The following is a 21,749-nucleotide window of genomic DNA, read 5'->3' as shown; positions in this document are numbered from 1 at the left end:
GAAAACGATTTTTTTTTTCAAGTGTAGGATTCGAATAGACGAATTTCGCTCCAAGTCGTATTCGGAGATGCCAGCTTGTAGACTTTATCACAAAAAGCCTTCGTTTTTTCCTCAATTTATCTGGACTGTCTTTTGGAAAGGGCTAGTCTTTTCTTACCATTTTTTTGCAGACAATTACTTTAGAAAAATGACAAATCTTACAAAAAATTGTTGTACTAAAGATGTTCACAAAATTAGTCTAATTTTTGAATAAAATACTGAAAAAATTACTAATCGAATTGTACACTGAAAAAAATTTGAAGTAAAATTACAAAAAAACACCAATTTTTATTTGAATATTTGTGCTGAAGATGTTCACAAAATTAGTCTAATTTTCGGTTAAAAATACTGAAAAATTGCTTATCAAATTTTACACTGGAAAAAAAATCAACCTTGAATCTAAAACTACCCGTCTTACAATAGATGAACGGTTGAAAGGGAACATATTGATCCTACCATTGAATTTGAAAATTGCGTTTTTTTTTGTAAATTGACTTTAAATTTTGAAAAACGATTTTTTCAGTAAAAAGAATCTTTTCTTTTTACTGAAAAAATCGTTTTTCTCGATTCTCGTGCCAAATTGTATTCGGAGATGGCAGCTTGTAGACATTATCACAAAAAGTCTTCGTTTTTTCCGAAATTTATCTGGACTGTATTTTGAAAAGGGCTAGGCTTTTTTCTACCATTTTTTTTGCAAACAATTACAGTACAGAAATGACAAATCCTACAAAACATTGTTGTTCTAGATGTGTGTTCACAAAATTAGTCTAATTTTCTGAAAAATTACTAATCGAATTGTACACTGAAAAAAATTAATCTTAAAAATTTGAAGTAAAATACAAAATAAAAACACATTTTTCTATTTGAATGAAATTTTATTTAAATTGTTGTGCTAAAGATGTTCACAAAATAAATCTACTTTTCGAATAACACTGAAAAAAGTTCATCATAAAAATTACAAAAAAAACACCAAATTTTATTTGAATGAAATTTCATCCCTACATAGAAAATTATGTTCCCTGCCGACCTTCCATCTATTTTAAGATGGGGGTTTTGAAGGAAAAAAAGTTCTTCTATTAAAAACTTTTTCTTATCCAGCACTGATACCTTTTGGTAATATCGGGTAAGGTATTCATTCGGTACCATTTTCTCATAAATTGTGTTCCATTGGAGTCTTGGATGGTTACGGCTTTCAGTTTAGCTTTGTTCTGATAAAAAGACACTGGATAAAAATCAGTTTGGACAAGAAAAAGTTCTTGTTAGGAAAACTTTTTTTCCTTGAAAATTCCCGTCTTGCAGTGTATGAATGGTTGGTAGGGAACATAATCACTTATCTTGGTACAAAATTTTATCAAAATCAAAAATGTTTTTTTTGTAAATCTTTAGTAATTTTTTTCAGTGCAATATTTGATATGGATTTCTTTCAGTTATTGAAAATATTTACTGATTTTTTGGAAATTATATGTCCACAAATTGGAGAAGGTGCTGCCAACATTTGTTCTAGTTGACGCGTAATTTGTCTATTCAATGATCAGCTTTTTTAAAGAAAGTTCCACTAAGCGGTTATGACAGGTTTTTCAATAATTCTATTCCGAACTTGTTACTAAAATCATACTGAGATATTAATGCGCCAAGTGCCTTCTGATCTCCCAAAAAAATCCACTAAATGGCACTTGTGGTTCAATTTGAACTGCTGTGCCCTGATAATTGGAAGGAAAAAAAAAAAACAAATCGTTAGCAGTGTTTATCCAATTTTGGCAACTAATTCAAGTTGCTCATCTTTAAATTTCTGTACTAACAAAATCAAAAAATCGCTTGATCCTCAGCCAAACAAGGAGACTACCCACAAAGTCAACGCTTCCACTTGGAACGCAAAACAGAAGCCCAAGAAATGAGTTCGTCGTCTGTTGTCTCAAGTATTTGCTCGGGCAAGTCTCTGTCCGCTGCGGTCAATCGATCGAGCGGACGTACGTAGCTTTTGTTTCAATTAACCAATTCCTGCTGTTCCCTGCTGTAAAGTAACGACCATCGGTGCTTGAGGGTAAGCCCGAAACAGTAACAACAACGATCGAGTCAACAAGCGACAAGTGAGAGAGAGAGAGAGAAGAGACCAAAACACAAAAAAAATAAAAACGCTTGAGGAAAGAGGGAACTGGGCGGACCGGGCTGTTGTTCAAGTTCGGCGGCTACGCATCAAGTGTGCGATCCTCTGTGGCGCGCTCCAGTCGCCCAAAAGTACATAGTTTTCCGTAAATAAATTACAGCATTGAAGAGTTTTGTTTAGCACGAGCACCCGGTGGCAACCGGCCACGGAGCGAGACGGACGCAACGAGACCGAAAAAATTTTACCGCATAAAAAAATTCAATTATGAAAATAACCTTCAACTTCAAAACACACCAATGTTCTTAAATTAGCTTTTTTCCTCGTTCGGTTTATTCGGTTTTCGTCTCTTCATCCATGTTTTTTTCCGCTCTTTTCAGTCTCATTCGTTGCTTCTTTTTTGTTTTTTTTTTGTTTTTTTCTTCTTCAGTCTTCTACGCGGTGCACCGCTTTTCTTCTTGATCACTTTTTGGCGCTTTACATCTTATTGTTACGGGGCTCTTTTCATTAAACGTTGGATCATCGATCGGCACGATTGCTTCGATTCGGTCCGTCCGTTCGGTGGATGGTTTTGTGTGTGTTTTTTTTTAATTTCGGCTCCCCTACTACACGATCGCCATCCGATCATCATCCGGCTGGATTCCCCGAAAGTTTGCGAACGAGAGGCGCACATTTTCCCTTTTCAAAGATTTATTAAAAAATGAGGAAATGAGATTTTTAATCGAACCGATAACACTTCTTTCGCCGCGAGGGCCGGACAGCTAATTTGGCTTCGGTTTTTGGCGTAATCGGATATCTTGCGTCTTGTTGTTTGATCAGACGATTGTTGGTTGCGTCGTTTTCCATCCTGGGAAAAGATTCAAAAGTAGAAACAATTTTTCTCCATTATTCAAATTGATTCAACTCTGCGACATCCATTGCGACACTTGAAACCGTCGCGCCATCGGCTTTTTTGATGCCTACAATGACCGTGTAGGTGACCCAGCATGTGTTCATGCAAATGATTTCGAACACCATTTTTCTTTTTTTTTTCACTGCAGCTGGATTGTGCGATCACTGGCTGCGCTGATCCCTATCGGCTGCGACTGGCAACATGCATGCAATGCACTCTCGAGTCATCGCAGCAAGCCAAGCGCAGTTTGCAAGCGGTACCGACCGACACCATTCACCACGAGAGCGTAATTACGGAACAAAATGGCCGTCCCACGAGTGAGGGTTCCATTATTATTTTATTTTCCCTTCCGTCCCGTGCCACTGAAGCGAACGAGCGTCTGTCTTTTTATTCTTTCATGAACATGAGCGCAAAACTGTGTCGATAGCGCTATAATGCAGTTTGGAATCGGGAGGAGGGGAAAGCTTTCATCCGTACCCTCCCACATTGCAATTCACGAAAGCTTTCAGACCAAGCACTGCAAACTGCATACGGACCGCGTCAACGTTTGCAATATTGTCGTGCCGAAGGTGGAAAATTTATAACGGGCGTAATAACTGTCAGTGTTTTTTTGCCCAGGTCACCGACTTTTCTGCATGGCAACCGCGTGTCGAGACAACCAGAAGAAAGGATAATTGTTTGGTAATTTCGACCCTCGAACAGCGGCATCTCTGCCAAAGTACCCGCACACGGACGATTTCACATATGACTGTCCGTTTGTCGTCCAGCCTACTGCGCTGCGCGTTGAACCGATTCTGTCTGTCAGCGCAAAGAAATATACATATAAAAATTAATAAAAAAAAAACAAGAAGAAGAAAAATACATATATGCGGGAGAGTCATTGTGCGACGGAGGCAGTAATTGGCTAAATTGGAGTCTGGTTAGAATATAACGGGTAGGTCTGAAAGGAATTCCTTCTTGCGGAGTGAGTGGTGATTTGCTGCTGATGGTTGGCATGAACAATTTGTGTCAGAATTTTGATTCCTGCCGGCAATCAAAGTAGGCTGGCTGTTGGTTGAAAGTCGGATCAAAATGGAAAGAAAATGGCTTTTCGCACGGTTTTTTATTGGTCACACGAGTTTTAGAAAGCAAACATTAATTTTTTGTTCGTGATTTGTCGTCAATGCTTTTTTTCATAGTCTTATGGGAAAAAATAGGAAAGTTTGATTAGGAAAAATGCTACGAAATTACCCGACTTATTTTACATTTAAAAATTTCAAGAAGTTTCGTCATAGTGTATTTTGTTTCAGTTAATTTTTTATGCAACTTATCTCAATTTGCAAACTTTTTGAAACATTAGCTAATAACACTTGGATCAATAAGTCCCGAGACTAAAGCAAAGATGGCGCTCGTAGTAAACCAGTAACCTCGTCTTTCTAGAGTACTAACCTTTGCTTGAAACGGGTCAAAATTTTAAGTCGATCCTACCAGAAACAGCTGAGTTATCGAGGTTGGAGTAAAGTCGTTTTGTAGTTTGTTTAAAAATGGAAAAAAAAACCGAGTTTCGTGTTTTGATAAAACATTGTTTTTTTAATGGGTAAACACACCGTGCAAGCGAAACAATGGATTGAAAAATGTTATCCGGACTCTTGTCCATCAAAAGCAACGATTTGTCGGTGGTTCGTCGAGTTTAAACGTGGTCGTACCGACACAAATGACGCGGAACGCTTGGGTAGACCTGTGGAAGCCGTTACACCGAAAAATGTGAAAGAAAGGGACAAAAATTATAATGAAAGATCGTAAAGTGAAGCTCCGTGAGATTGCTGAGGTGACACAGATATCATATGGAAGTGTATTTACTATCCTTTATGAAAAATTGAGCATGGAAAAGGTTTTTTTCAAGTGGGTGCCGCGATTGCTTTCGATAGAACAAAATGCACCCTGCCACAAGTCGATGAAAACAATGACGAAATTGAACGAATTGGGCTTTGATCTGCTTCCCCACCCCCCATACTCGCCAGATTAAGCCCCCAGTGACTACTGGCTCTTTGCTGATCTTAAAAAAATGCTCCAGGGAAAAAGATTTGGCTCAAATGAGGAGGTCATCACTGAAACTGAAGCTTATTTTGAAGCGAAAGATTAATTTTTTTATAAACATGGTATTGAAAAATTGAAAAAACGTTGGAAATATCACCCTAAAAGGTGATTATGTTGATGAATAAAAAAAGATTTTGCACAAAAATGTTGTTTCCATTGTTAGTCTCGGGACTTATTGATCCATGTGTTAGTAGGGAAAACTCCGTTTTAATTCGCCTCGTGGTGTAATGATGCCATTCGCATATAACTCACGTTTTAATAAATATTACAAAGGGATTCAAAGTAAAAAAGTTCGTTACACTAGCATAACATTTCCAATTTATAAAAAGTTATGAGTCAGGTTTATAGGAATTATTCGTTTGGTTTTGAATCTGAGTTTGTGAAAATCGGTTCAGCCGTTTCCTAGAAATTGGAGTGATTTCCGGCTTGGATCATTTTTTCCGATATTCCGGAACCAGGAACGATGATCCAGTATACCTCAAATCAACGCATTTCGGTCATCAACTAATCATACCTGCCATACCGGAAGTCGTATCCGGAGTTTGTGAAAATTAGACCAGCGGTCTCTGAGAAAATCGAGTGCAAGTGTGAAGGCAGCATGTGAGTTTTATTCAAATTCACATCTTTCATTTATGTCTCTAACACTGTCTACCCATTTGTTTTGTTCACAGCTTAAAATCGCTTGCCAAATAAATAAATGTCTAGTGCCATGGAGGCTGATTGTGACTGATTAACATCAATTGATAGTACGTAGAAAACCTTTAAAGTAGAGTCTAAATATATTCAATGACTATGTTATAGGAATCATGTTATACCGTTTTACCATCTATTTGTAATGTACTTAGTGGTTTCTACGTAATATCAATCGATTTTAAACAACCGCAATCAACCTCTTTTCGTAATATGAAAGAAAGTAAAATGGGTTAAACGAGCAAGTACTGTCTTTCCCATTATACTACCTTTACCAAAAAGTTCCCGGGATCACCACCGTGTGGCGCTCTCAGTCACCCGATTAAATTTTTGTTTTAGGTTGCCAAATTTATCATTGATATTCTATCAAATTTTCAGCTTGATACCTGGGTATTTGTAAAAGTTCCGCTGTTTTGAGTACATCTTCGATTGAGCGTGTCCTCGATTTTTTTCAATTTTCAAAATGGAATTAAATTTGCAACAACGAGTTTGCATTGAATTTTGCGTTAAAAAGTTTTGCGTTTCAATAGTGCGACGACATTGCAAATGTTAGAAGAATGTTTCGGCAACGATACTCTGAAGAAAACAGTCGTTTATCAATGGCACGAATGTTTCAGAAGTGGCCGTGAGTGGTAGGCCATCGACATCGAAAACCGACGAAAACATCATCAAAATTAACGAACGGGATGATCGTAGACCGCAAATTGGCTATTACAGAGATGGCAGAGAAGTTATGAGACGTTTGCGTGATGCAATTCGCCGAAAAATACCAAATTTATGGGCAAACAAGTCGTGGACCTTGCACCGCGATAATCCACAGTCGCACAATGCTATCGTTATCCGTAAATATTTGGCTAAAAACGAAACGAATACCATTCAGCAACCACCGAATTCACCTGATTTGGCTCCCTGCGACTTTTTCTTATTCGGTCGACTCAAGAAACCGCTCCGTATTTTTTCAGAGTTTTACAGTCAGTTTTTCGTAGTAAGATTTAGGGCAAAAGAGACATGATTGTAAATTTTGTGGTGAGCATAAAAAATACCCATTGCGAAAATATTCACATAGATTTCTATGGAATTATTGAGTAGTAACGCGCCGTCTTCATAATTCGTCTTCTATTTAGAGTTTCGTTCGTTTCCGTATTTTGTCTTCGACGCACTGATAATCTATCCGATCCGCCTAGTTTCGGCTTTCAGTCCGATGTATGTTTCCCCCATCGTTCCAAAATTACGTGTCATAATATCAACTTTATCAGCGAAACTAAAATAAAAACTCGACCGACTTTAGACAGATTGTCTCACTCGTGTCAACACTAGTTCTTCAATTTAGGGTCGTCGAGAGGAAAGGGGGGAATCTCTCTTTTTTGGGGTTTGGGAATTCGAAGATTTGTTTATTTTTATTCTTGGAATTTAAAAATATTTGAAAAAACGCGTTTTGTTGGTTACGTCACTTATAGCACTATATCTCCGGAACTAGAAGTTAGTAGCTTTCAAACAAGCCTAAGTTTGTTAAAATCGGTCATCTCAGAGAAAATTGAGCGGTAAAAATATCTTTTAAAAGTGTATACATTCACACTCACAAACACACACACACATACACCCACCTACCCACACACACACACACACACACACATACACACACACACACACACACACACACACACACACACACACACACACACACACACACACACACACACACACACACACACACACACACACACACACACACACACACACAGAGAGAGAGAGAGAGAGAGAGAGAGAGAGATTTTCCGATCTCGTCGAACTGAGTCGAATAGTATATAACTCTCGAAAATCCACGTAAAAAATCGCTAAACTATAGTAAAGATTTTTTGTTGCCAAATGTCTTCAAAAATTCGTGGCACATCGAGATCTGATGTTATCTCAAGAAAAATTTGTTTGAAAAATTCGACTTGAGAGATTTCCGAAATTGAAATTTTTTTTTGATTTCACATGTCTCAGAAATTCATGAAACGTCAAGTTCTGATATAATTTAAAAACATATTCGTCTGAATTTTACTAAGTCAGAGAATTGACTTTAAAAATCGGAAGAACCCTAGTGTAGTGCAAACATAATCTATTTTTTTTCGAAAAAATGGTGACGAAGTGCAATTAGCAATGAACAAACCACCTGAAGTGACAAGCTTACATAAGCGAAATTTCACGGACTTTTTTGACTTATATCGACGAGAGAAACATTCTTTATCGAACTATCTGGAAACATATTTAACGAATCTAAGAATAAAGCTTATCAATTACAAAACAACGAGTAAAATTTACCGCGTTGTCGTTCTCATTCGACAGTTTACTGTGCCAAGCTCTAGAAAATTAGTTTTAAGTGTGTACAAGATAATAAAAATGTCACGCGACAAATTTTCTTTTATTAGCTTCAACGCACAGCCTACTCTTTTTTGCTGTACTACTTTTTAATGCGTTGTGACGATCATCTTGGCAAATTTCATACCGACTTCACTGCATCTTAAACAGTTTCCTGGAAATTATCACAATTCAGTTCTAGTTTTAAGAAATGTAGTTATTAGAATTCATTCATTATGAATTCATCTACTCATCGAAAAAAGTTTCTCCGAATATTAATGAGTGTTTTCTGCATTTTGCAAAAAAAAACAGATCTCCTGTTCACTCAGAGGGTGCGCCACTTTCCAAAACCAGTTAAAAATAATCTTTTTATATACTTCCTACATAGAATGCGAAATGGATATCTTTCTACTTCGCATTCTAGTAAGTGAGCGGCAAACAAAACTGGAAAATATTCTTTGATGCGTTTGCTTTTTAAAACTCAAATACAATCACAATACAAGCAGAAGAACTGAAGAAAAGGATTTTCTCGGAACAACGGATTGAGAACGGGTTATTTCGCCGAAAGACGTTTCGCCGAATGTCCTTTCGCCGAATGTCGTTTCGCCGAAAGGGTCATTTCGCCGAAAATGTCATTTCGCCGAAAGGGTAATTTCGAATGCATCACATTACTAAATAGGCTATTCATCGAAACTATTTATTCGATTTTCTGCCTCCTGGATAATTGAAGATGGCGAAGCCGCATTAGATTTTATTTTTTCATCTGCACTCAGTTGACAAAAAATACCGCAAACATTTGTCTGGTAGATACACAAAAGCAAATGTTTTGATGCTAAATAGGTAATAAAGTCAACAAGTTTTCTTGTAAATTCCGTTCTGAGGATCATGAATTAATCAAGCTCAAAAATATTCAAGTCTTTCTGGATTAAACGCGGCGAAATGAGTTTATTTGTTATTTTAAATATAAGATATTTCAGAAGTAGCATTGTAGGTTAACAAAACAAGCATAACCACTATCGTCTTTCGTGTGTCTTTATTTAAACTTAATTCCAATTATGATATTAAGACAATTGATGGATTCGGCTAAATGACCCTTTTGGTGAAATAACCCATTCAGCGAAATGGCTTTCGATGAAACGGCTTTCGGCGAAATGGCTTTTGTTCGAAATTACCCTAAATGGAAATTGCCGAAATGGGTTTTCACTTATTCAATGTAAAATTTGACAGATTTTTAATTTTCAAAAATTTTTTGGGCAGCATAAAAATCGCTTTTTTTGTCATTCTGTGTTGGAGAAATGTGTCATTTCTAATACAAGAAATTGTTCTAAAAATAAATTTGTTGGCGTTATTATAAGTGCCAAGAGGGAGGTCATTTCATAGTAAAAAAAACCACAAGCATATGTAACAGGTTATATTAGCATATTTAGTTTTCTAACAATGTGCTTCATTTTTTCGATGATTACGGTTCTCTTTTAAGCATTTTCAGTATCACTGCATCAGCTTTACTAAACCCTTCTACAAAGAAGCTTACTGTCAGCGCCTGTGGTATCCAAGAAATGAAAATCTTTTTGTACACGAGAGCGCAACCTTAATAACTGGCAAGAACTGTAGGAAAATAAGAAAATGGCTAAGGAATCAAAACCATACCCGAATTAGTCGCACGAGTCGTGTACAAGTTCAAACGTGTTACGGTTCGTCGATTTCAGCATAAAAGCTAAAAAAAGGTGGTGGTGAGCTCACTTCGTCCGCGTCCCTTGTCGCTATTTTTTTTCAAACAGTGTTTTGTCAGCAATCAACCAGTTACATGTTACTTCAAACTGCGGATTACTGTGTTTACGCGAAAAATAACTCAGTATTCTAAAGCGGCCCAGTTCCAATGAAATTTTGCTGGTTTCCTCTTGAATATAGTTAACACATATACTAACAATGAATTAGGCTTCCCGTATGCGCAATTATGTCTTCTTTGTTTTACGGTACCGTTCCGTAAAACTTACCGAAACCAAAGAGCGTATACATAAATACGAATTCATGGCACAACCGGGACGATCGTCGTCGTCGCTCTGTTCGTTCCAAGTTCTAGAGCGCGTCTGCCAGTTTCTGGGGTTTGGTGGCCAATGCCGAAATGGCTGCCGCACACAGGGTTAATAACAGAGAACACGCAACGAAAACCCATCAGAATTGTTCCCATTTGAAGCTACGACCATCTTTTAAATTTTTTATTTTCGGTTCACGCTGTGTTTTTTTTATTACCTTCTTGAACGACTAAAGGGGGGCTCCACCTCGCCTGAGTTTTTTTTCTCGCTGCTTGTTGTTGTTGTTGTTTTGGCCGTTTTGTTATACTTTTGGATATTATTTCCCATCTTCGGTTTCATCAAACGCAATGTGGCGCAAAACAAGAGAAGGTCTACAAGAGAAAATGGACAAAAATTAGCCGTAACATAAATTGACTACACACATGTCGGTGTAGAGGTGCGCTAGACTAACAAAGAAAATGGCGCCCGTTGACGGGGTCTCGATGTTATTCCATATTTTATTCTCACTGCAAAGAAATTCACATCGTATCAGTAGAGAGCTACCATAAAGCTCTGATCGTAGGAAGCCATGGAATAGTTGTTGTTGTGCCAAATGTTCTCACCATTGTTCGAGAGCATCAGAGCAGGCTACCCGTAATTAGAGACTGACGAAATTGGTCGGTTGCGTGACATTCTCGTTTCGAATAGATTTTGTAACTTGGCTTAAAATGGAAACAAAATCGAAATTTGCATTTCCAACCAACAACCAAGTACAAATCACGATTATCGGGTTCGCTGCTGTCCAGGACCGGCCAAAAGAATCCATCGGCATCTCAAAAATAAGACGGCGCACCGTCGGAATGCATTGGAACGTTTTTTTTCTTCTTTTTTTACCAAAGAATTGACTAATAATGAATCCGATATCTTGTGATCGAAATCAATAAGCAGAGAAATTAATAGCATTCGACATAATTTCTAGTCTAGATGATGCTTTCTGGTGGTGCCGATGAAAGGCGATGCAGACAGATGAGAAGGCAGAGGCCGGCTTTTCCTTTATGTTTCCACTCTTCAGCTTGCAGGCCAGTTCCGCCAGCCGTCGCCTTCGCTAGGCGAGGTGCCACAAGAGCAGATGAAAGAGACAGCGAAGAATGTGGCGCGGACAGCACGATAAGAAGATGCGAAGAAACCGATAAACCTGGCTCGTGGGAGCGAGAGACTGAGTGAAGGAGTGAAGATTCCTTCAAGACAGATAGCAGCAGGATCGTGACAAGGTACAAATAGTTCCAGCTCCGAGAGACTGCCAGATCGATGGGTGAGAGGTTGTAGAATCGCTTTTTTAAACAACAGACAAGCGGCAAATGTGTGGCAGGTTTGCTAAATTCTCTGCTAACCTCAAGAGTCAATCAATCGACAGCATATTCTACGTTGTTGATGTTTCAAGCACTGTTGAAATATTTCAACTTTGCGTGCAGCAAAAAAAAACGACATTTCAGACAGGCTTGCTGCGATTTCACGGAAATGCACTGCGAGCCCAGTCCACTCAAATCAGAAAATCTATTCATTCATCCGCCACAACAGACCCGGTCGGTCGGAGGCCCTCGAAAATTCAAAAGAAATCATTGGCAATGTCAAGATCAGTATGGCCACTTCAACACCTCAACAAGCTTCACAACCGAATGTCTACCCGTGGGTGAAGGGGGGTGGTTTGAGGCACAGGTGAAAAGTATCGAATTAAGGCTATTAAAACTAACCTACGGTAAGATTCGAAATGTGTTATGCTATTACTGGGCAATCACAGACAAACCGAACAAAACCCACCCACCCAACACACCCGATCCGTCGGAATCGGAATGGTGCGCGCCTTTGCATAATTTGCCTCTACACACTCACGGGGAATTAATCTGCGGAAAGTGTGGTGCAGAGAGCAATGCGTATCGTAAAACTCTATTTTGATGACTGTACAGAAATTTAAGGCCTCTCGACGTCTGCACGGTGGAATTCAGCATTTCTAGAACTCGCGCGAAACGATCTATTAACGCAGCACATTCCTGATGGTAGGAGAATAAACAGAAGTCGAGAAAATTTTTCGCAACCTTCATCACGGTCACCTGCACATTTGGTGATCCCTGCCGATGCGATGATCGTGTATGCGGCTGTGATGAGCTGGAGCTGTTATGCAAAGTATGCCATGCTTTTCCTGGCTCACAACACACTTGAAATAAGCGTTGTGTGTTGTGTGCGCATCCATGGCATGCTGCTGTCGATGTTTGTTGTTGGTTTTGAATGGGTTGTTTATGTTGATTCATGGCGCCATGACTACACGAATTTCTTGATTTGGGTACCGATTTAAGGCCGCTCAGGAATGGCATGGCATGGGGCTGGGCGACGGGAAGGTTTCATTTTCATTATTACTACTACTAGAGGTGTATTACTTGCTGAATTTTGAAACCACAACGAGCTCAACGGTCTCAGGTTTCGGCTGATGACGCTTCTGGGCTAGAAGTGTGACTCTCCAAATAGTAGTAGTAGCACCAGTACCCGGAGGGAGAAAGGATGATGACAATTGAAATCAGAGCGAAATGAGCTGCGAGAGATGAGTCGGAAGTTTTGGACCAGTCAATGAATGGGCCAGTGCAGTGGCAAAGCCCTCCAGTCATCACTTTCCACCGCCGGTGGTGGTGGTGGATCGATGACATTGAGAACCGGAATCAACCCGGTAACACAAGGGCCAGGTGATTTCGAGTGTGCCTGTAGCTGGTGTAGAGCATGGGAATCTCTTGTGGGATTCGAAATTTTTCGCTTGTTTTGTTTCGTTTCATGAATTAAATCTCAAGGGAAATCACTATATTTATAAGACTACCGATTCCTACTGTGACGGTAAATTTTCGCACAATTGTTTTTTCCTCTTTTTTTTGCTGGGAAACACAATTCAAGTAGCCCGGTGCAAAACAAGTTTTCAAAATATTGATTTCAAGGGTCATCCATCAAAGTAATATTTTGAATAACTTCAAACTGTACCCAATTCTGGTCAAAAATCACATTAAACAACCAATCCTACAACCGTTTGAAAAAAAAAAAGATATTGTTTGTGGATATCGTATCGACATTCAATTAGATCTCGTTGTCGCCTCGCAGCGGCAGTATTGACATACACACACACTGTATCATAATCGACCCGTCACCCCTTGTCATTTATCATGCATTATTAATTACACAAAGCCACGCGTTTTTTTTTTTTTCAACCCACTTCTCTGCATTTGCAACATCAATCTTTCAGGTGAATATGTACTCAACGTCACGGACGTCGACAGTGAGGCCACGCTTCCACCGCCGCTAGCCGATTTATTCCTTGCCGAGGAACTCAACCTTCCGGAGCTGATCAACGATAGCAGTGAGGTGAGAATGTGACCACAAAACCGTCCCGTCGATTGAAATAAGTTATCAAACCGATCGGTCGGCACACACACGCAATCTTCCCGCTTCCCCTTAAAAGTAAATTGTTAGTTTTGCACGGGGTTAGAACAACGTGAACACAAAATTCTATTTCCCTTCCTTCTAACGTATAATTCGTCCTTTTGAACCTATAACTTGGCGCTTAATGTTTAATGTTTGGTGAGGTTAAGCAAATTATCGATGACCACTGGAACTGACAAGACTATCGACCATAATCACACTACTGTTAATTTTGGTTTCCGAACGGCGAAGGCAAATGTACATATTTGCGTGCCGACCGACGGGTGGACAGCCGGTGCCTGTGTGAGGGAGCGAGAACCAATAAATTATATGTTTGTTTAATGCAGGAAACCAACGAAGAGCGTGCAAAAACGAAGACAACCGCCGAAGAGGAAGAAGAGGAGTCCGAGGTCAAACGAATTGAGCGGGAACTCGAAACATCGGCTGATGAACTGTGCCAAGGTGCTGCCGCCAGTACCAGTGGTTCATGTGATTCTAGTTTCGGTTCCTCTGCAGCTGACACCAGTAGCCTCGTAAGTGGTACAGACTCCTCGCTCAAGGAATTGGGAACATCAACGCCGGAAAAGGATCAGGGTATCTCCGTTGACGTCGAGTCGGACACAACCGCCGGCAGTGCAGCCGATGATCTAGAGAATCTACTGTGCGATATGATGATCCAAACGTCATCGGGGCACTTTCAGCATCCCCGGCAGCCGATGCAAAACTATGGCCACGGGATGCACGGCACCCTGCGACAGAGCGGTTACCATCACCATCACCACCACCATCATCATCAGGTGAGCGAAAATAATTTTAGCTTTACTTTTCGTCTGACTACCGGATTGTTTTATCATCCTTCCCAGGTCACATAACAGTAAACAAGTATGCCTAATTTCATTACAATTATAGCAATCGTGGAAATTAACTAGGGACTGTTTGTGTAATCTTTCATCCGTAAAATTGCGAATGTTTTGAGTCAAATACCTCCATTTATAATGAAGAGAGATGGATCTAATAGAGACCAGTACGTAGGGTGATTCTAGAGCGTCACCGTACACAGTGCACATGTGCGGTGCACCTTCTCGAAAATGTTTTCCCAGATTTAAGCCCTGTATTTTTTGCATTCAACTCTTTGATTTTGTTGGAATATCCCAATAAATATATAAGGAATGTGTTCTCATAGAAGGAGATATGAACATACGTAAACAAGTATCTTCCAAGTCCTACCAGATTGCCGATTCAATGCATAGGGCGCTGGTCTTACAAGCCAGTAGTCGTATGTTCGAGCCCCGATTTGGAAGGATTCTCTGTGTCAGTAAGATCGTAACACCCGCCAAGCATTGGTTCTGTACGCTCTGAATCGGCTGCGAAGTCTGTCGAAACAGAAGGTCAAATTTCACAAAAGAAATATAATACACCCAAACCTCCATTTACGTAATGATCGGGACTACGCAAATCGAATTATGACGTAAAAAAAGTTTTCCTTGTGTATATGTATTATTAGATATGTGTAATATATTGGATAGTTATGAAACGAAAATTATGAGTATTTACAGGAAAAGGATGTTCTAAGCAGCATCAATTTCAAAGATGGCGACTTCCGATTTTTTGATATTTTTTGAAAACCCTTACGATATGAGTATTTTCGGAACGGATTTGATGAATAGATGTCGGAAAATGATGTTTAAAGTCATTTCAAAATCCAAGATGGTGTTTCTCGAAACCCGTTGCAAAACGAATGTTTTCGGAACCGGTTTAAAGAACAGTTCTTAGTAAATGTTGTTTGAGTAATTATGACTTACTGTCGAATACTTTATAATATTGTTACTTTCGGAATGGATTTTACGAGTCAACATTAGGAAGAAAGTTGTTTCAAATAAACTTCAGGAACTTTATTCCAAATTCAACATAATATGAGCTTGACACTTACAATCGAACTGTCAAACAAATACATAAATTGATGAAAATGCTTCGATGTAAACATTTTAAGGTTCATTGTTTGATGAAAGAAATGATAATATTTAATTTTCAGTATTGTAGTAAATATGATTAATTTGAATAGATTCAAGTTTTGAACTGCTGTTAAAACTGTTATTTTCGTTTTTGTTGACTGATTTCAATCCCTGAACTATTGAATAGTTTCCACATTATTTCATTCCGGTAAATCACAAAAAACTAATGAGTCAAACAATTAGATTTTAAAATGATTTTGGTGACTTTTTCGCAGACCTGAATTAGCAACAAACAGTTCCTCTTCATATCGTTACACTCAAACATCGTTTTCCAACATGTACTCATCAAAGCCGTTCCAAAAATACCCACATTATAAAGATTTTCAAGGAATATCAATAAACCGGAAGTCGCCATCTTGGAATTCAGAACCACCTCAAACAACGTTTTCCGACATCTACTCATCAATCCCGTTCCGAAAATACCCATATTGTAAGGGTTTTCAAAGAATATCAATTAACCGGAAGTCGCCATCTTGGAATTCAGAACCACCTCAAACATTGTTTTCCGACATCTACTCATCAAACCCGTTCCAAAAAAACCCATATTGTAGTAATTTCCATGGAATATAAATGAGCAGGAAACGATTTTCATTGTATGCAAAAAACCTCTTTTTACGAAGTAGGTTCGTTAAAAAAGTTAACGTTATTTGGAATTTTCAACGTAAAAAAAGATTACGTTATTTGGGTTTTTTGTCGTAAAAAGAGTTACGTAAAAAGATGTAACGTAAAAAAAAGTTTACGTAAACGGAGGTTTGGGTGTACCAAACCATTGCTTTTTAAACAATTTCCTCCGAAGCAGATCCCCTTTTGCGTTGGAATAGATTTGATTTTTTTGTTAAAGAATTTGAAAAGATTTTACAGACTCTAACTGTAATAAATTTATATGTGCTTCTGTGGCTCTAATGATTCTCGGTTCAAGTCATGGTTACTACCTGTTTTTTTTGTTTCATGCCATGTAATTTTCAAGTCAATCAATTTTACATTTGCTTGCATGTAAATTTGCGTGAACTACGACGTTCCATTTATGTGCATTTTATAATATGTAAAATCACAAGATTATTCCGAACGGTGTACCAAAGACAGCTCTCTGGGCTTATTTGAACTGTTGACGTACACAGAACGAAATAATGAAATTTACACCTAAATCAATAGTAACATGGAATAGATGGAACATCTAAATCAATAGTAACATGGAATAGACATGGGTTGAATCGAAATTTTGATTGAAAACCTTCATCGATGCAAAGCTAAATTGAATTGCATTGAATTTTCAATTAATATAACTGTATCTTTCAATTAACGCTTATTTTGCGATTAAATTGTATTGAAACGTACAGAATTGTAAAGTAATTTTATGTTTAATTACCTGCTCCAAACATGTGCATGAAAATAGATGTAAATTCACAAAATATTTTTATCTGTGTAGGACTACACAACAATTATCAGAATCACTGTGGTAATTTTTTGCCTTTCTCATACAGAAATGCTATACAATCACTGTGAAAATCGGCTTCTCGTCCGAGACACGGAAGTCCGATGGTAATATACCATTCTATTCAGCTCAACGAACTGACAAATGTGTTTGTGTGTGTGACAAATATTTTCCCTCAGTTTTCTCGGAGATGGCTGAAGCGATTTTCACAAACTTAAATTCAAATTAAAGGTCTAATGGTCCCATACAAAGTTCCTGAATTTCATTTGGATCCGACTTACGGTTCTGGAATTACAGAGTGATATGCACCGAAAAAGTAAAAATAATGTCACTCAATTTTCTCGGAGACGGCTGAACCGATTTTCACATACTTAGATTCACATTAAAGTTCTTACAGTCTCGAACACCTTACAAAGTTCCTCAATTCAATTTGAAAATCGGCCTCCGGTTTCGAAATTGCAGGGTGATATGCACCAAACATATCAATTTCAAGAGTGCTAATTGGCTACTAAATTCTCTAGTTTGCATATCAAAGCCATAAACTCAAAACAGATTTTCATGAAATCAAACTCAAATTAACAGGTCTGATAGTCCCATAAAAATATCCATGTTCGATTTCCAGTTCTAACATCACAAGGTTTCAAAACGTTAAACCGTCATAGAAAATTTGAAATATCTTCTTGTTTTCGCAACTGTTCCAATTTGTAGGTCATGTTCATTTATGCCCATACAAACCGGTTTTAGTAACACTGGACCCGTAATTTATTTCAAAGCGCCATTTACATCGAAGGTACAGAAAAATTTGGAAATTCTTTCAAATTGGGCTTCAGTTTGTAGTTCATATTATCTGATGGTTTAATGATCCGAATTTCATTTTACCGGCATTCAGTTTTCAGTTCCGGAAATTCCGAAAATAGTGGTCAAAATCTAAAATCGAGCTCACTTTATTTACTCAAATATCATCAACTTAAATTCAAATGTAGTATTTAAATGTAGTAGTATTATGGAAAAGAAGTCTTCAAAACTGGGTTCTAAAATTTTTCAATTTATATCATTTTGATTATTCTTGCTGTAATATACAGGATATAATGAATGGTATGGGAAAGGCATCATAACACCATTAGGTGGATTAAAACAAGATTATTTATGTATCTTCTATAAATGCGAAATATATTTTCAAAAATGATTGAGAATTTTTAAGGGCCATTTAGTTTTTTGGTGTTGGTGATGAGAGTAGAACGAATGGCGCACAAATATAAGAAAAACATAGCGGACTGTTTGGTGGTTTTTTGATGAATTATGTCTTTTTATTAAGAAAATTCGTTCTTTGTGAATTGTTCGATGATTACCAATGTTAATAGAATATTTCTGTAGTAAAGTAAAGGAAGAGTAAGCAGACATTCTCTGATAGTCTGATCTAAATCGTATTCGCAATTCTCGCAGGTTTGAATGACACTTTCTGGACATGTAGACTATCCCAAAAATCCATTTTGCATACTTTGTTTTTCCAAAATTAAGGATTAAACTTTTTTTTCCAAATAGTTATTGTCGACAAATGACAAATCCTACGAAAAAATGTTATGCTAGTGATTTTCACAAAATCATTTAATCTTCACTTGATTTTACGTTTCGTCTTAGACTCATCAGTGCGTAGCAGTTTATGTTGAACTGCTACCTCCGACCTGACGGTTCAACATAAACCGCTAGGCAGACGTAAAGTTAATGCTATTTGCAAAACACTTCTTTGATATTTGACGTCCCGAACGAAACAAGTTTCGGCTTACTAGCCGTACAGATTTTGGTAAGTTTGAGAGGTAAAGAGCTTTTACCCCCTAATTTATGCTAGGTGCACATAACCAATTTCACTTGATTTTACGTTTCGTCTTAGACTCATCAGTGCGTAGCAGTTTATGTTGAATCGATTCCTACACTGAAAAAAAAAATACTTTAAAAATTAAAAACCGATTTACAAACAAAAAACATTATAAAATTTTGAGAAAGTTTTGTCCCAAGATAGATTAGGATTATGCTTCCCATCAACCATTCATACATTGCAAGATGGGCATTTCAACGAAAAAAAGTTTTTCTAACAAAAATATATTCTTGCTCAAACTGAATGTTTTTTTCAGTGTCTCTTTATCGAAAACTGAACTAATTTTCTATTTTTTTTTTCGAATAGAAAAAAAGAAGTGTTGTACCAGGGGTTTTTTCACAGAATCAGTTAATTTTTCCAATGAAAATACTGAAATAAAGCTTATCGAGGCCTACACTGAAAAAAATGCCGTAGAAATTTTAAAATCGATTTACAAAACAATTTTTTTTAAAATTTCTATTAAGTTTGGTTCCAAGATGGGTGAGGATTATCAACCATTCACTTTCGAGGAAAAAAATTTTTTCTTGCAAAAATTTTTCTTGTTCAAATTGAATTTTTTATCCAGTGTAGGAATCGAATAAACGAATTTCGCAACAATTCGTATTCGGATTCGGCAGCATCCGATCCGTTAGATGAAACTTTCTCGACACATATGCTTTATCACAAAAATCACTTTACTTACTTTGTTTTTCCAAAATTGATCTAGACTGTCTTTTGAAAATGGCTAGACTTTTTTACAATTTTTTTTGCAAAATGTGTAGTCGAAAAATGACAAATCCTACAAAAAATTATTGTACTGGTGATGTTCACAAAATTAGTGTAATTTAAAAAAAAATACTGAATCGTATTTATCGAACTCTACACTGAAAAAAAATCGATCTCTAAAATTTTAAATCAAATTACAAAAAAACACCATTCTTTATTTGAATAAAATTTTGTCCCGGCATAGATAATTATGTTCCCTGCCAACCTTCCATAAATTGTAGGATGGGCATTTTGAAGGGAAAAAAGTTTTTCTAGCAATTTTTTTTCCTATCCAGCACTGATCCTTTTTGCTAATGTCTCACAAATTAAGTTTAGTTTGCGATAAAAAGACACTGGATAAACAAATTCAATTTGGTCGAGAAACAGTTTTTTTTTCAGAAAAACTTTTTGCCTTTCTCATATAGAAAGGTTATGCAATCACTGTGAAAACCGACTTTTGAACCGAGGTCCGGAGGGCCTAGTGTCATATACCATGCGAATCAGTTCGTCGAGTACGCAAAATGTCTGTGTGTGTGTATGTGTGTATGTGCGTTTGTGTGTATGTAACGTTTTTTGCACAAACTTTTCTCGGGGATGGCTGAACCGATTTTCACAAACTTGGATTCAAATGAAAGCTCTTGTGGACCCATACAAAATTCCTGCATATTATTCGGATCCGACTTCCGGTTCCAGAGTTATGGAGTAAAATGCGCAAAAAAAATTAAAATATGTGTTCTAACTTTTCTCATAGGTGGCGCGACCGATTTTCACAAACTTAGGTTCAAATGAAAGGTCCTGTGGTCCCATTCGTAATTCCTGAATTTCATCAAGATCCGACATCCGGATCCGGAAATATAGGGTAAAGTGTGTTAAAAATTTTATACCATCACTGAAAAGAGCGAAAAACCGTAAAAAGTTTTCTAAATCGACCTCAAATCTTTTCCAATTGATAATTTTTATCAGTAGACGGTCAAACAAATCTATTTCGGTTATTCTTTTAAGAATCGAAGAAAAATAATTTTGAAGAATACCACAGTATTATATATGACAGTATGATTGATATGAGAAAGGCATCATTACACCACTAGGTGGATTAAAACAGGTTTTTTCCCTTGAATGTGCTCATCCTGCAATGTATGAAAGGTTGGTAAGGAACATGATCACCTATCTTGGGACAAAATTTAATCAAATACAAAAATGTTTATTTTGTAAATCGATTTAAAATTTATGAAGTTATTTTTTTAGTGTAGAAATCGATAAGGATTTCTGTCAGTATTTTTATTGGAAAATTCGACTGATTTTATAAAAATCACAAGAATAACATTTTTGTAGGATTTGACATTTTTCGACAAAAACTATTTGAAAAAAAAAATTGGTTAACAAAGCAAAATCCTAAATCAATTAAAAAAAAAACAAGATATGCAAAGTGGCTTTTTGTGACAAAGTCTACATATCAATCAAATCTGAAAGGGTGCTGCCAACACATGTTCAAGTTGGCGCGAAATCCGTCATAAGCTTCTTCATGGACAAAGAAGACCATTTTCATCATCGGTTTGCTAGTTTAAGGGCCTAAGCAAAAATACCATCAAACCCCGGTTTTCAATCACGCGAAAATGAAAACTCTTGCTTTTTTGCAAGGAGTCTGTGCCGTACCTCTCCAACTACATTGACAATAATTTGCACGCTAGCATCATGTACAAAGCTTTTGAACTATCACTACTTGTAGAACACATGAAATTAATGAAAACAATTACTTAACTCCTAAAATGAGTATAAAAACTGTTGATATTTAGTGCAACTTATTCCACATTTATCTGAAATGCTCATGAAATAATTTCATCTTGCATCTTAGTGAATTTGCACATGAAATCTTAAAACAAATCGCTAGGGTTATGTATTGAAATGAAAAAGCACATTAAATTGAAGTGCTGTTTACATATGAATCGACCCTACAAATTTTTATCAGTGTAGGCTAATTTTTTCGACGACTGCAAAAACATTCGTATGTCGAATTGAATCGCAGTAGGCGTGTGTGTTTTCGCGACCTACGCGAAGGCATTTCGTTTCTGTCAAAGAATTTCGAAT

General features: G+C 37.3%; 1 protein-coding gene across 5 annotated transcripts in view; it reads left to right on the top strand.

The window, feature by feature from the left end:
* The window catches only part of LOC131429539 (segmentation protein cap'n'collar), a 120,670-nt gene that overhangs the window by 68,599 nt on the left and 30,322 nt on the right, over positions 1-21,749 (top strand). For all 5 annotated transcript variants that reach the window (XM_058593746.1, XM_058593757.1, XM_058593737.1 and 2 more), the window contains 2 exons: positions 13,428-13,546; positions 13,951-14,400. In XM_058593746.1, the coding sequence (XP_058449729.1) occupies positions 13,428-13,546; positions 13,951-14,400 (569 nt within the window). The remainder of the gene's footprint in view (positions 1-13,427; positions 13,547-13,950; positions 14,401-21,749) is intronic.

The sequence above is a fragment of the Malaya genurostris genome, chromosome 1 (assembly GCF_030247185.1).
Source record: "Malaya genurostris strain Urasoe2022 chromosome 1, Malgen_1.1, whole genome shotgun sequence".
Taxonomy (NCBI): Eukaryota; Metazoa; Arthropoda; class Insecta; order Diptera; family Culicidae; genus Malaya; species Malaya genurostris.
Note: the sequence above shows the minus strand (reverse complement) of the source record. Positions and strands in the feature narration are given on the sequence as shown.